Below are 17,071 nucleotides of genomic sequence, written 5' to 3' on the forward strand. Positions count from 1 at the left end.
AGGTTGTTATTATTATTATTACAGGCTTCTCCCTAATAATCCATGCCACGCCATTCACCCTAAGTTACCCACTGAAACAAAGGCCTGTGCCAGTCAACAGTGTGAAGCAAGTGTGCCGTGAGTGTGCACACAGGATGGCGGGCAGCTATGGCAAATGGACAGCGCGACCCATTATCAGTTGATTAGCGAGCAAGTCTCGCCTTTTCCTGTGAGTGGTTCTGTATTTGCAACTGTACAAATGAGGGAATAACAGCCCCTAATGCACTTTGGCATGAACTTCAAACGTCCGAGTGTCAGGAAAGCTAATCTGTGTCTTTTTCCCCCCTTCATTCTTATGTTTTGACAATAAAGATAGCCTATCTCATCCCATTACAAGCTGCCTGTCTCCCGCCTTCTCCCTGATATGCCCAACAACCAGTCCAATAGAGTGTGTTACCCAATGGGACTGCTGGGACACTTTGATTGCACTGCTATAGACCTTTATATTTTGCTGCAGGGAGAGGCGCTATCCTAGTGTTTCCCCAACTAAATCCAAGGTTAAGTTAAATGTAGAGTTGTTTCAGTGTGTGTGCGTGTGTGTAATAGAGCATAATCATGAAATCCAGTTTGCTGTAGTTGTTCTCTATTAATCCAAAAACTCTTAAAGCACCACTGGCAGAAACTGTACACCATTTCCCCAAAGGGTAAAACAGTGTGGTGTCTTTAGCACAGTTTTAGCATGGTTTCTTTAAATTCAAGGAGAATTTCAGTTCAGGGAGTGGGAGATAGGACTCACATTGGCATAGATGAAACCTTTTTATATTTTTCTACAGGAAGGGTTTATACTCAGCATCATTCAGCTAGTCATGTTCCAAGGAATATAGTGAATAATGACTGTAAATTGCATTTCTTGAATTGTTTTTGGCCACATGAATCAACACCTCTTTACCTCACTTGTGACAGCATCAGTCTGGGTTTGTTCAAACATTAATAACATTGAACAAACTCTTCTTTCTTTCATGACACACCAATAATGCACAAATCTCTCTCTCACACACCTTATATCTGGCTTATGTGTCACTTCCTCAGAGGGTAACCAGTCTCCAGCTGTGCAAGTAATGTTACGGCGACATTTGAGTTCATTTCCCTTTAGCAAAGGAAACGCAGTGCAAAACAAAACCTAAACCAAATAAGCTTAATTAAAACATCCAACAAAACAAAACAAGAAATGCAAACAAAAATCAAGAGGGAGAAATTAATCAGAGCCGGGGTTTTCTTGAACTGACTTCAGAAAAATGAGGTGAGGAAATGAACAATAGGCAAGGAAAAGGGATGGAAGAAAGGAGGTGGGTGGGTGGTGGGGACGTGAAGGAGTGAATGTGAGCGAGCGTCGCTTCTCCTCTTGCAGGGTTTTTATCTGGCAGTTGCATCGGAGTGGGGGAAAGCGTGGGCTACGGCTGTAGTGGCGTCGTGGCTGGACACTGCTGACAGACAGACCAAAATATGTCTTTCTTCTGTTGCTGATTAAAGAAGTGCAACAAAAGGGTGGAGGGACGTAGAGGACAGACGCCCTCACCAGTCACACACACACACACCCCACAGATCAGTCACAATGTAGTTACACTTCATAAAATGTAACAAACACGTAACAGCATCAAAGAAACAGTTTACAGTAAGTCACCTTGATGAGCATCCAAAAGGACACAAACTACTTTATTGCTTTCTGCTCATAAAACAATGATGGTTAAAATTCAGTTCAGAAAATCTGGAACATCAGAGCAGCATTTCAAAAGTAAACAATAAACGCACTATTTTTCATCTTTGAGAGCAACTCTCAAGATGTTTTTTGTCTCAACTGTATCACATTCAACATTTTTAAACAACTGTTAAACATCCTAAGAGTCAACATGTGAAGTATAGATCCCAAACTCCCAATAAATAATGATAAACAGTACATTATAAACTTTGTGTTCCCAAAAACCAAAAGAAAATTCCCACATAAAAGTGAAATGAGTAAACCTCAGAGTGCTCCATACATAATACATATAATAACTAACCCGAGAGACTCACACGCAACACAGAGGCTGGTGTTGGGTTTGAGAGACACTGTCCCCTGCCGGTCAAACCAACAGCTAATAATCTGCTGATACAGCAGCAAAGGCAAACGGTGACACAGGGTCACCAACACATTGAGGATGATGAGATACAGCTGATAAACATAATAGAATTTCTTTTTGACATTGGAAAAGATTGCATGGATTGATAGTCACATTTGCTTTATGAAAACTTTCAGAAACTACTCTAAGCATTCACCTAAAGTCCAACAAAGAGGAATGAGATGAAAAAAATACTTCATAGAAAATTAATAGAAAGTATACAGAAAAATTAGAAATTACTTTTGGTAAAGTTAAAAAGTGTACTTTTACTTAGAAAATATTGCACTTCCCCACACAAATTCTTAATTCACAGTTTGATTGGTCAAAGGCAGAAGTTCAAAGTTAGTGTCACATTGGCATTCAAAAGTCTTGCATAAGACAAAGTGTAAAGCTTTCTTTTTAGTGTATTTTTGTAAATCAATGAGTAATCCTCAGACTCAGTAAGCTTACTGTCATCTACAAAAGTAAAAACCCTGCTCAATGGTAAATTACCACAGAAAATGCTCTTCATTTTACTAGTAAACTGGGTTTGTAAAAGAGCTCCAACACTGAGACTTTTACCCTAGTCTCATATTCCCTGTGTAACCTGTGGATCCATAGATAGACAAGGTACTCTGTGTCCTATTTGCTCCCAATAACAACTTCCTCTCATTAACTAACATAACACTGGTGCAGAATGGACCACCAAACACATGGAAGTAAGATTCCCAATCTTAAAATAGTGGTACAACCTAAGAGAGGAAAGCATGGGGAAGCCAACGAGAAAGAGAGAGCACTCAGTCGACCTGGAGCAGGAAGAGGAAATTATGTCACAGTTACAATGTAATATTTCAAAATAACTCTGCTGACTTTCACATGTGTCAAAAGAGCAACGGCTATCCACTGGATCCTCTTTTGATTGGGCATCAGGTTTTGTGGGGGGATTGCTCTGTTATTGTCCACTATGGCAGGGCTGCCAATATGGCTTAAATCCCTTTTGCTTTTGTTCCAGTCGTAACCATGACTCAGCTGACTGCTTGTACCAATACTTCTCCTTGCAGACAAATAACTGCACAAAATTGGACCCTGATATGTTGGTCATTAAAACACAGCTTCAAGCAGAGCTCCCACTGGACAACAGTCACCTTCTCCAGTCTCTTCACACGGGACGACCAGATCTGTGTACTGACTGGCAAAGGGACTGAATTGCAAATGCCTTTAATCCAATAGGTGCACATTTGAAGTGGCTCAGTTTCTAAAGGTTAGGAAAGGCGGGGGTGTCACTGGATTTTAGACAGTCCACTGGCCAGGAGGAGTCTGAAGGGGACGGTGGAGCGTGACACAGTTAAAGGCAGTCTGTGGAGACCTGCAGAGAAAGAAAAAAAAAATTAAAAATAAGGACTATAACATCACACACAATCACAAGGTGGAGCACTAAACTTGCAAAGCTAAGAAAATTTGTGATTTAGGTGAAATTAAAGTTATTAATCACAGAACAGAAGTGAGTTGGGAGGCAATGGGAGTGCAGGAGAACTGCCATGGTGCAGAGATGCTATCTGTACTGTGAGGAAGGGGATTGCGTGTATTTCTGTGTGTGTGTTTGGCGTGTCCATGCTCTGAGCGCTTGTTTGTGTTGGGTGGAGGGGTAGAGGGTGTGTGTGCTGTGAGGGGTCTAGGGCGGTGTGCCTTAAGGTCCCCAAGGGAACCTGACTCTCCTCTTGTCCCTTTACACTTTCCTGAAAGAATTGTATTCTTTCTATCTGAGGAAGAGAGACCAGCCCATAGCGAAATGGGGCCAAAGGTGGGAAAACTTATGACACAGCTACCCAAGTGCAATGAATTTCAGCACAACACAATCACAGAGACACAAAAATATATGCATGCAAAAGTACTTTCACCTTGCTTCATAAAATAAAAAATTAAAGAAGACTGACCAAAGGCACGGATGAGCTCTCTCTGTACCGCCCAGGTGACTGTCTTGATCAGGGAGGCAGAGGTGAGACCAGCAAACAGCATATTGTACAGGAAGACAACGTAGAAGTTCCCAAGCCAGTTATACCGACCAAAGTCTCCCAGTAGATCAAAGCGGGTGATCCCTAACACAATGGAAAGGAAGCAAAAGTAGATGTTTTACTTGTGAATTAACTGCTCAAGCCCGCCCTTACCTGCAGCTACAGTATCCATGGCATACAAACGCCCTCTTGTGGGCATTACTAAAACGACAAGTAAAATGTTGATTCAGCAACTCTTGACTTTACATACTAGATGCTGTGTCCCAATTCCATACTACATATTTATTGTACACATTATGTGCTACATACCAACTGTCAAAGTATACTTTTGTTACTATACAAGAAATCTATGTAACTTCAAAGAGCAAGAGCACAGATTTAATACTGTGTTTATATGTTTTCCATGATCTTCTTTGAACTGTCTCACCACCATGGTCCACAATTTCTGTTAATGTTTTGCAGCTGTAAGTAGCTTACTTTCATTTGTGCATTGTATTGTTGGACAATAGTGTAAATCAACAGCACACTCAAAGATCACACGCTTGGTAAGCATCCTGAATTTTTAAAGTATACTTAATGCTGTCACTTTTCCACTGTGAACACACTACATGTTCAAAACCTGCTAAGCATTAGTGTGTAGTATGGAATTGGGACACGGCTGTAGTCTTTGCTAAATGCTGCCTTTGTCATTTATGCTATGTCCTTACCAAGTGTGCGTGAAAAGACTGGCAGTGCTGAGCTCAGGATAAGCAGTGAAACGCAGTTTGCAATTATCTGAAATGAACAAATTTAGAGGTTATTACAAGGTGTAAACACAGAACGTCACTAGTTTCTGGTTATATCTCACTGTGAGAAAACATGCATGGGATAGCTGTCAGATACCTGTGTGAGGTTGGTGTCCTGTGCACGAGGCAGGAGGCCAGTGAAGAAAGGAGAACTATAGAAGCCCACCACTGAGGACACCATCAGATAGCTGAAATTCACTTTAAGGACAACACTGGAAAGAAGACTAAGATACTTACAGTAAATTAAAGTAAATTATCATTTTTTTAATGTATGAATGTAATGGCATGAGTCAACATCACACACTGGTCAAATACCACGAACAGTCTAAGTGGCTGAGTCAGAACCAAATGGACATGACGAGTTAACTCTGTGTACACACACTCAAAGGGATAAAAGGATACAGGATAAGGACTACTTGAACTGCAGCACCCAGTGAGCCAAACATGGAGAAGGAGGCCATCCCCAGATGAGGGTCCTAAAAACACAAACACACAAAAAAAACCAACACAATCAGTGTACACAGATGACTGGCAACTGCACACCAAGCATGAAATGTTCACAAGTTCCTTCTGGATATATCCTCACCTCCATTCCTCTGGGCATAGCCGTTTCATCCAGGAGCAACTCCAACACATTGAAACAGACCATGAGTACACACATCACCTGAAGAGACATGTACAGTAATTATACAACAATTAAAAATAACCATCTGTGTTAATTCATGAGAGTTAAAACAGCTTGTGAGAATATATTAATAAATAAGTGTGTACCGTTAGTGCCAGGAGCACAAGCATGGCCAGTGGATATCCCAAGTTTCGCTGCCATGGGGATGCTTTCCTACGCATTTCTGTGAGGAAAGCAAGAAGAGAAAAACAACAACAATAACTGAGTGTACAGCAATAAATGACTATACAATGTAATCAATGTGAGAGAAGCCCAGCAGAGAGCAGTCTGTTCAGTCAATCTTACCTAGGGCGATGCGCTTGCTCCGGACTGTTTGGTACTCTCTTTTTATCGCCTCCATGTTCAGCTTGACCCAGCATGACGTACTGCCACCTTCAAATAAGACAACAACACATGATAGAGACAAAAAGACAATCAGCCAGCTTCTAATTGAATCATCAGAAAATGGCAAAGGAGTGTGCTCATGGTGACACACTCACAGTTCAGTTTTCTGGAGAGTGAGTCTTCCTCAAATGTGGTGCAGCTCAAAGTATCTTCTACATCTTCCAACAGCTGAGGGGAGATAAAAGACATCAATCATTTCAGAAACTACAGTTCACAGCCACAAGAAAACTGTTAATGTAAAGGTTGCTCTATGTGAAGTTGGAAGTGGGTCTGTTACGCACCCGTGGTTTGACCAATAGGCTGCCTGTTACACTGAACATCCGGGACAACCCAAAGGGAGTGCACACTGAGGAGAGAAACACATAGATGGTGATATGAAAGTGTCATACGCTACAGTTTTTAGCACTTAAGTATTTGTGATTGAAATATACTTACACAAAAGCAGCAACACTCCAAACAGAGAGATGCCAGAGTACAGGTAGGGAAGGTAATACTCCCACAGGTCTGAAATTCAGAGGAATATAAACAACTATATCAAAAACTGTAAAACCAGTTGTCACTGGGGGATCGTCAGGTATAATGCATGTGACTCACCGTAGAGGCTCTTCCTGGCTATGTTGTCGTGGAGGAGGGCTGATGCCACCCACACAATGCCCAGCACAAGCAGAGCCAACAGCAACAGCAGCACAACTGCTTCATACACTCGTGCCATAACCCCCTACACAAACAACAGATACTGTTTGATGAACGGGTTCACACACAGATGCTGTGGCATCTAGATGCTAGAGGCATTATTTGTGAGGGGATGCCAAAACCTGTACCTTTTTGGACCCTGCAAATCCCTCAGACTCCGTGAAGAAGTAGGCAAAGGGCATGAGGAAGACCAGGGACAAATTGGAGAAAAGGAAAACTAGGTTCCACAAGCCTGACGAGAGGAAGAGAGATGTTCCAAATGTTGGTTTTTAGTGCAAACATTCAGCATTTTGGCAGTACCACTGTCAACCACTGTGAGGTATAGTTCTGCCAAGCAGCGTAGCATGACAAGACTGGCTACCAAGTCACATGTACTCAATTAAAAAGGGATTTAAAAGTGTAGAAAAACTGAGATTATCATCAAAATGTTTCTCACATGAAACAACATTACAGGCCTGGTTTACTGCTGGGCTTCATAACTATTTACTTTACATCTTAGTTGATAAATTGAAAAACAAAAATTATTATTCATTATTGTTATTCAATTGGAGTTGGAGGGCTCGACTGAGACCATTTTTTAAAAACTCAAATAATGCACACAGCAAGGTCACAGCCACTCTATCATAATGATCTGTTTGGACACAGGCCTGTAGTGTATTGATTTGGAGGTTATTAGCAGTGATCCTCATTAAATCTGATCCCGTTTCAGACAGTAATGCCCTCTGTTGTTTGACAGGTTTCTACAATTATAAACTGTTTGGTGTGTTCGACTAATATAAACAATAAGATTTACCGTGAATAAGAGATCCATTGAGCCACTGCATGTAGTAGCTCTGTGGGAAGGTGAGCAGCACCTCATTGGACAGAATGGAGATGGGGAGAAGGAGCACAGCACACACTGCAACAGACAGGGTGAACGTACACAACCACAGCCTGGGAGAAGGGGAAAGACAGGCTATCAGAGAGGTCACATGTGTGTTTGTGTGTCTCAGGCTAACAGCACAGCCTAGGTGAAAGGCTAGGGTGGCTCGGGTTAAGGTAATACAGTGCCAGCGTGTAGGGACAAAGGGCATAGTGACGGTGACGTGCACCCTATCCCAACCAACAATCACATGAACACACAGGTGAACACAAGACAGGGCAATAAATCTACAGCCAAATGGCCTCATGCCAGTACACTTCACGTTGAAAAAGGTATCTGCTAAATCACTCACACACACTAATCAAAGTGAGTGAATGAGAACAGATTGCTGAGGGTCAGTTAATCATTAGAGGTTTTCACTTACGCAATTTTGTTGACAGTGGCATCTTCAATATCATCTGAAACAGAGCAGAGAAACAAGTAGGATTACAACTATTACAAAACTGATTTGTGATTTGTTTTTACATCTATGTTTTAACTAGGGTAAGTTGCCACATACATAACCAACTTATTTTCTATAACTTTATAACTGAGGAGGGCTTAAATACAAGTGCTGAAATGTTAATAGATAGCAAGTCTGTGTTGTCATCAGAAAGGTAAAAGCTGTCTGGGACTGTGTGTGTACTGTATATACACAGATTTATAGGGGAAAGCTGTAATAGAAGTAGTCCACATGGGGATGAAAAAAGCAAAGATCTCACTGGCCTCAGAGTTGGGGAAATGCATGTTAGGAACATTCTGTTCAAGCTAAAGACTCTAGTAAAAACTGAATTACATATGGGTAGGAAACTGCAAAGATTGAAGTATTAAGAATACCAAAAGGGGCCAATCTGTAAATGTTACTATTTGCCTAAAACACTCAGTAAAAGCCCCAAAAATGCTATAGATCTCTAAAACTATACTGTATGAATTGCTGTACTTTGCAAAGTTATGTACAGCACATTGGCACAGCTGTTTAATAATGAGGTAAAGCCTGAGGAGCAAAAACCAGTTCTTGGCTCCTTAATGTCAAAAACAACTCCGTTGAGTAGTATTGCACAATCGTCATTTAGCTACAGGGCACAACTTACTGGCTGTTGTTGATGCAACATCAGTGGGCTAATGCAAAGCAGGTCCACCAACCCCCCTCAAACAAAGAAAAAAAAAAAAAGCTGGCCATCCCCCAGGTTCCAACCCAGCCCAGTCACAGCAGAGCAGAGGGACCCAGGTAGTTTGACATCCTACATCTGCTTCCAATAGTGGCAAGATATTGGATTTATTTGCTGTCAGCCCATTTTTTGTTTTGTTTTAATAATAGAGAACATATTGTAGATCCAAGTACATGAGATATGTTGCACTTATGCAAATGGTTGTTTGTCAGCTACAAAGTTGTTAATTACCAATACTGTGTTGACCAAAACACATTTTTCTACATTTTTTACTGTCAAAACTAAAAGCCAGTAACTCAGAGTAATGACAAATTAAACCAGTTTCATGATGTTGTTTATACAATATATGCTTGTTGAAAAAAAGATGTCCTTTGAGATGTTTCATCCAAATACTTAAGCTACAACTCAAAAGTACATGTTTATCTTGTAGCAACATTCTTCACTACCCCTCCACCACCCTGATCCACAGGAATACTGCCTGAAGAGGTGGTTACATGTTACGTAACACCTTCTGCACCTCTGGACTGCTCCAGCCAAGGTCCAGAGCCTTGGGTTGAAATTTGAAATCCTGGCAGTGTGTAAACATAGGCTATATTGGCATGTTTGCAAACACAGAAAACAGCTATTATTCAAATCTAATCTATGTACAAATGTGTAGATGGATGCAACAGAATGCACAGTGCCTGAACAACACCTGTGCTTGCTTGAAAAGCGTGGCCTACATATATTCTGTGTAGAAAAATTTCCACTCCACCAATGTAATCAGTATGCTTGTCAACACCATCAATTCCCCTCCCGGCAATTCTCCATAAGCCTTGATGGAAATCTTGCTCACAGAGCAGTCTGTGTGTTTCTCCTATTAAACTCCAGGAAGAGAGTGACTTTATAAAACTCACCTGTGACAAACTCTGCAGTCTTCTTGAAGTGGGTAAGTATGAGGTAGGATACCATGTAAAGGCATGTAAACAGGAGTACACAGATCTGCAGAAGAGACAGAAAGGAATTTTATTTGTGTCTATTTCACTTTGCACAGTTGGAGAACATGGCTAATAAAGGAGATAGTGTTACTTATTTTACTTGTTTAAGCAGCTAATCACATAAAGAAAGTGCAGCCTTGTAAACAAACTATCCTGTTCTGTCCAGTACTATTCTGGTCTTAAAAGCAGGGGTGGATATATAGCACAGATACCATATACCAAAACATCTGGAAGAGACAGAAAAGGCATACAGAGAGGAGAGGAGAGCAAGCATACAGTCACGGCTACAACATATAGAATATACTGTTTTGTTTTGTGCAGACAGCAAGAAATAAACAAAACAGGGTATGTATTGCTTTGCTACAAATTTAAATAGCCAAAATCATCATCATTTTGCCAAGGCCAAGAGAGACAGATGGAGTCCAAAGATTACCACTTTATTCCAACATTGCGAAATAGGTGACAGTGATAAACTAGGAAGGATTAGGGGGAGTAAAAGAAAGAAGGGTTAATATCAGTGACAGACAGCCCCCATACTGCCTGTAAAGATCACTGCCTGACATTATCCTAAATCTGCCAACAAATGTAGGCTAAACCTATATTCACTCAGCAATCTGTTGTCTGGCAAAGCTCTCAACATTTCCCCCCAAAGACTGAAGTAAATCGCTTGTACAACCATTATACAAAACATGAGAGAACAGTTACTTTAGTGAAACTTATATGAAAAGAACCACATCTTAGCTAAAATGTATCTCCACATCTTTCAGATGTATGTTAGTTCTGTCTACTCCATGCAGCAGAGTGGACAGTCTGCAAACACCTAGTCATTGAGCACCAAATCACAGCAACCAAATTGACAGACACATCCCAAACACATCTGTGTACAATGCCAAACTTGTGCATGCACTCTTCTCTGCCACAGCACATTATATGCTATGAACAGGAGCATTCCTGGGCATGCTTTCTACCCCATGAGGCTTAACCCTACTGGATAAAAAAAAAAAAAAAAAAAATGTAAAAGGCCTCACAATCAAAACTATCTCTCACTCTCAGCTAGTCTGGCTCATCTCTACATTGTCAGCCATGTTAGCAAGTTAGTATGTTGGTTGCATAGGAGAAACATTCACTCATTGTGTAAACTGCACTTAATTTGAGCAATGACAATAACCATATAACCAAAATAATCTTAGGCAATTTAAGATGTTTGCATGCTTGCAAGACATACCCATGGGGATCTTTCCCATCGCTACCTTCCATTTCAAATGATGTGAATGCACCATTGGCATAACATGCTAGTATGCCATGTTAGCATTGGTTATCAAAGTAGAGCTGAATCTGACAGCCATTCAGTCATTTCAGAGATATCCTGTCATAAAACTTAAAATGTTAGTCAAGTGGAAATTCTGCCCTGTTGGTGGTGCTGAATGAAAACTCAAAGGGTCACCAACATCATCAGGATTCATCTGCTGTTGACCAAGAGTGTCTGTAATAAATTTCATGTCAATTCACTCAACAGTGGAGTTTGTGCACCAAAGTGTTGGACTGACAGATGAATGAAATGAAGTTGCCAGATCACAAGCATTGATCAAAACATTTCCACATGGCAGCTCAGAGGGAGCCCAGTAAGGGTAGCAGGATGTAGAGAGAATGTAAAGGAATGTAAAGAGGATGTAAAGAGAGAGGGGGGGCTCTCTGGAGAATGACAAATGACAAACTTGCAAAACCAGTTTCTTAAAAAAGGCATGAGTTCCTCGTAAGAACAAAGAGCCTAGAAATGAATTATTTTTAAGCATCAGATTTCCATGAAAGTTATGTTACAGTAGTATAGTCCAATACATGTACTGTGAATAAAAAGTCCCAGAACAGTAGAGGTCAAATCTATTCATTGTGAGACAGTGTGCATTTAGCAGCAACAACTGCAATCAAGCGTTTGCGACAACTTGCAATGAGTCTTTTACTGTGGAGGAGTTTTGGCCCACTCATCTTTGCAGAATTGTTGTAATTCAGCCACATTCGAGGGTTTTTGAGCATGAACTGTCTTAAAAGTAGGCTAAGTAGGTATGTTTTCTGGCAAAAATGAGATGAGCCTTAATGTTCTTTTTGCTCAGCAGTGGTTTTTGTCTTGGAACTCTGCCATGCAGGCCATTTTTGCCCAGTCTCTTTCTTATGGTGGAGACATAACACTGACCTTAACGGAGGCAAGTGAGGCCTGCAGTTCTTTGGATGTTGTTGTGGGGTCTCTGAATGGCTGAAAAATAACAAAATGAAGACTTTGGAGTGGCCTAGTCAAAGTCCTGACCTGAATCCTATTGAGATGCTGTGGTATGACCTTAAAAAGGCAGTTCATGCTCGAAAACCCTCCAATGTGGCTGAATTACAACAATTCTGCAAAGATGAGTGGGCTAAAATTCCTCCACAGCGCTGTAAAAGACTCATTGCAAGTTATCGCAAACGCTTGATTGCAGTTGTTGCTGCTAAGGGTGGCCCAACCAGTTATTAGGTTTAGGGGGCAATCACTTTTCCCACACAGGGCCATGTAGGTTTGGATTTTGTTTCCCCTTAATAATAACAACCTTCATTTAAAAACTGCATTTTGTGTTTACTTGTGTTATCTTTGACTAATATTTAAATTAGTTTGATGATCTGAAACATTTAATTGTGACAAACATGCAAAAAAAATAAGAAATCAGGAAGGGTACACTTTTTCACACCACTGTACATCAGTGTTTCTATTATTCTAAATTCATAACAAAAGGGTATTTTAAAATGGATCATTGGGAACATATGGACGTACGGTACAAAAACAGATGAGGTTGGGGTATGGGCATACACCCCTCCTCCCGTATGCTTCCAGGAGGTGCAAGATGAGAAGAAAAATCAAGAACACACAAGCAGTTGTGTCATGTGTGAAGATAGTGTTAACAAGTACCAAAAGACAAGTTCAACTGCCAATAGACGAAATCAAGTGTTTCTGATTTATAGAATCTTGAATACGGTTTGACAACTACCGCCTCTTTGGCTAAGCCCCAAATGTTTTTACAATAACAAGCAAATTAAAAAAGCCAAACATAGTAGTCACGCTCTACTAAGACCTACCTAACATGACTGCATTATGCCTTACATTGTCACATATGGCTAGAAAAATATTTCAAACTAACATAAAAGTTAATCTGTTGAGAAATACACCGTGTTTTACTGCACAGGTGGGAATGATCATTGGTAACATACTAGCAGCATCACACAAACAACAATGGACTGAACATAACAACTAATCAGCTCAGTCTGCAAAAATGTTCAATAATGCAGTCTAATTTGGAAAGGAGCTTGCTATGGTTAATCCAAGAAAAGGAAAAGCAGGGAACAAAGGATGGGTATTGGGTGAGAAATAGGTGGAGGCAGAATAACACCCTTTTAGTCCACATATGTGGGGACACGTGCTGATGAGAGCTGGCAGCACATAGCAGGCCACTGAGAAGAGAGTTTGAAGGAGTCCAGAATCCAGCATCCAGAGGGACATCTTTGTGTTGAACACAAAGTCCCAGGGCTCAGAGTTCATTCTGAGCATTTTAAAATTCACGGAGTAACCTAAACGTCTTTGCGCTGATTCAAGCAAAAAAAAAAAAAAAGGACTATAAAAGCTCAAATGTTGCATAACCTAGTTCCTGTAATAATTCTAAGGAGTGGGAGGTTGGTAGCACAGCACATCCTTGCAAAATGTCAAGTGGACTCCCTCAGGATGTGTTATTTCAGGGGCACCTAGCCTCTTGTCCAGCTAAACACGTTCTGCATGACAGACTTTGTTTACAAGTAAGACCTATTCAAGATTTATTCAACAGCCAGAAACTTAAAATGTCACATGGGCAAAGCCATCCTAATCCAAAAGAAGGTGGACAGCTAGACAGTATGTTGATAATTTTACTGAAATGTGTCCTCCAATATTTGAGAGCTTAGTGATAAAAGATTTCAGGGAAGCAACAACTAAAAATCCAGTTATGTCCTTAAGAATAGAAAATTAATGACAACAGTGACAATGTGCTTTGATTTTTTTCCTCCAACAAAGCCATTATACAGCCTCTCCTTAAAAAATAAACTAAAAACAAAGTAAGAAGCCAAACAAAATTCATTAATGTCTCTCTGCTTTCTCTCAAAACTCCTACAGAAAGTTATTCTTAAGAAACACACATTTGTAGTGGACTATTGAATTTTCTAATCAGTCTTAACCATGCCTTTTATAGATAACATGGCACTCAAACATCTTAATACATGCTGATCCTGGGTGTTCCATTTCTCTACTTATCTTGATCTTTTATTCTGCTGATCATTGATCCCTCCAGGCTCAGGGTGTGGGCTTTGGGTGTGTACTCCAGGCTCTATCGTTCACACAATCTCACATAGACAATTTGTTTAATCAACCTTGTTACACTTGCCAGATGCTCCCATCTAAGATGATTTACAATGTTGCAATCAGCTCAGGTGAAGACAGACATTTGGCCACAATCAAAATTTCCCAGTGATTAGCTGGTTATTTTGCTTGTCATCCATTCCAAGAACAGAAGAATCAGTTTTATCTATTCATAATTTTGAAAGAATTACTGTTGACTTGCAGGAATCTGGCACCAATTGGTGCTGCTGTGAGGTTTCTGACTAAAAGCTGTATAAAGTCAACACTTAACATAAATACTGCCTTTTTTCTCTGCCATTCAAGCACAGAATTTTACCAATCGCCTGTGCTCCAACAACATATCGTACTGTTAATATGTAAATGAGCATGTCTGTCTTCTGAGCACAGAGATTATACTCTGCCACAGGGCCTGCAATGTATGTCCTGTGACTATGGAGTAGGATCCCCCAAAATATAGTTATACAGGCCATGAATAATTCATTTAATACACATGCTATTTTAATATCCAAATGGTTTTCAAATGCATTGAAAAGACTTTTAGCTAGATCAGTTTCTGGATGCTCACACATAAGTAATCTCACCTATATTCAAAAAGCATTAATGGTGAGAGTGTTTGCATCTTACAGGTTTAGATCAGTAATCACCAATATCTTCTTCAAAAGATGATTGGTTAAATGAGATGCTATTTATTATACAAATGGGGGTACTGGGGGTATCAATCTACCTTTCTGTATAAGATGCTTAATTTTAGCCTCTTCTGTATTAACCTAAGTATTTTTTCCTTTTTGATGTGTACTGCACAAATTAGTTTAACTTTAAATGAGACAACCCTCTATCTCCCCCCTCTTTGCCATTTTGTTTTTATTTTTTTATGTTTTGAAAAAGCTCAAGTTAAAAATGTAGTATTCAAAAACACAGCTTATGCTTGTCATTCTCGTACCCTGCCATGCTATCATTGCTGTATCTATCTATCTATCTATCTATCTATCTATCTATCTATCTATCTATCTGGTCTTCCAATGTGTTGAGCCTTTACCAATTGGGTGCTTTGCTATATGACATACTATAACATTATTAACACTGCTGCCACATATTCTTTTATTCAAAATGAGCTGATCAATGATATGCTTGGCCTAAAGCCATTAATAACCAGAGATGCAGGGGCAGCTGACCAGCCTGAGAGGGAGCACTGAGAAGAGATGGTAAGCTGGAGACTCGAGGCTAGCCAGTGGCTTAAGAAGGGGGTGTCGACTAATAGCATTAGGTCTTTAGGTGAAAGTGACAATGACAAACCAAGGGCATTAGAATAAATGTGGGCACTTCATTTGTTGCTCATGTAAAGTTACTTCTATGAGTTAAGTACACAATTGAAAATATCTGTGTACTACTAAAAGCTCTATTTGATATGGTATTGTCTGGAGGATGTACTCGGCACTGCCTGTGATGCCTAATGTGTGCAGACTGATCTTGCCACTAATAACTTTAATTTAGAAATATCCTAGCTTACCACTTGAAAACAGAAATGGAGGAAGACACTTTTGGTGTTGTGGAGCCAAGTCAGTTTCAAAAACAACAACAACCTTAAATTGCCTCAGATTATTATGCTTTGGATGTTTTTACAAGGATAATCACAGGTGTAACTAATAACACAAATGATGGCTCAGTTGGCTTTACTAGTTTATTCAAACATATTATGTCTTCTTTGCTATTGCACTGACTCAATCTCCCTAGGAGATTATTATTGTCTATATTATATAATTCATCCATGAATGTACATTCATTTGTTGGCCAAATCTACAGCTGCACAAGTTTGCTTATTTTCTCTTACAGTACTAGTACAATATGGGCTTAGAGATTTTTCTTACCTATTAACAGTTGAGTAAATCAGGACAAATTGAGTCAACCACTGATTCTAAATGCGCAACAGAAAAGATGTAGTATGACATTGTCCCTTAGGGTACAGGGTATCAGCAATATCTCCAATCTCAGGAAATGCACTACCTATGAGACCTGACTGTACTTTTTAGGGTTAAAGGTCACTATCTATGTGCCTTGCTGTATCTTTCTGGCAAGTCTGAAGTTCAACAGGCTGTTGGTGTCACACAAAACAGAATGAAGTCACTGGGAAAGAACAGCACAACTAAAATGCATCATTACTGCAACAGTATAGTAAAACTGAAAATGTGAAGTAGGGTGATCCAACCATGGCAAACAGATAAAGGAAGGCTTAAGAAGAGGCCCAGGTCGTTACAAACTCAATAGAAGAGCCCCAGATGCTGTGTTGTTCCTGGACAGCTGCATCCGTGCAACAATTAACTTGTTTAATGTCTGTGCAGAAGTTCAGCTAACTGCCAGAATAGGCGAATTTCAAACACTAATGTAACCTTAAAGTCACGTTAAACTCACTGTTACAGATACTGTTGTTCAATGTTGAAATATGAGCCTTGGACAACTTCAATTTGAGAGGTGAACAATCGCTAACTCATGCGACACAAACACTTAACTAGTCAAACGACGTGGCTTTCTTGTACTAATTAGGTGGCTACTTGTGTTAGAAGCGACCCTCATATGCATATTAACGGTTCCATTAGCCCAGCGTTACTTACTATGGTCTCCCGGACACGATTGTGGAAAAGTTGCTCTCTAACCGACACGTCGTCCGTTTCCATTCTCCGAAACCATAACAGTATCCTCAGGCTTAAACGCGCTGGAGGGAAAATGGTTAAAAAGTTAAAACACTGTGCATCTTCTTAAAAATGCCGTGGATGTGTGGTTGGCTAGCCCTGCTGCATTTAAACGGCTGAGCTAGCCGTCTGCTACACTCAGCTCTGACAAAAAAAACATGCAAGGCGGGGTCGTCAGGGGGCGGGGCTACACAGAGGGAAGGGAGCCTAGATAGCTCGTCAGGTAGCTGTCAATCATCACTATAATTAATAGTTGAGCGTCATC

The 17,071-nt window shown here is 40.3% G+C and overlaps 1 protein-coding gene across 1 annotated transcript; it reads right to left on the reverse strand.

Moving 5' to 3' along the window:
• Positions 1–1,656: 1,656 nt before the first annotated feature.
• lmbr1l (limb development membrane protein 1-like) lies at positions 1,657–17,001 on the reverse strand. The gene is made up of 17 exons (XM_044211061.1): positions 16,729–17,001; positions 9,640–9,724; positions 7,960–7,993; positions 7,467–7,606; positions 6,802–6,905; positions 6,575–6,698; positions 6,416–6,484; positions 6,262–6,326; positions 6,076–6,148; positions 5,882–5,968; positions 5,683–5,759; positions 5,498–5,575; positions 5,314–5,387; positions 5,009–5,099; positions 4,834–4,900; positions 4,049–4,210; positions 1,657–3,480 (listed from the first exon to the last, which is right to left on the reverse strand). The coding sequence occupies exons 1-17, from the start codon at positions 16,789–16,791 to the stop codon at positions 3,395–3,397; spliced, it is 1,479 nt and encodes a 492-aa protein (XP_044066996.1). The 5' UTR covers positions 16,792–17,001; the 3' UTR covers positions 1,657–3,394.
• Positions 17,002–17,071: the final 70 nt, after the last annotated feature.

This window comes from Siniperca chuatsi, linkage group LG10 (genome assembly GCF_020085105.1).
Source record: "Siniperca chuatsi isolate FFG_IHB_CAS linkage group LG10, ASM2008510v1, whole genome shotgun sequence".
Lineage (NCBI taxonomy): Eukaryota > Metazoa > Chordata > Actinopteri > Centrarchiformes > Sinipercidae > Siniperca > Siniperca chuatsi.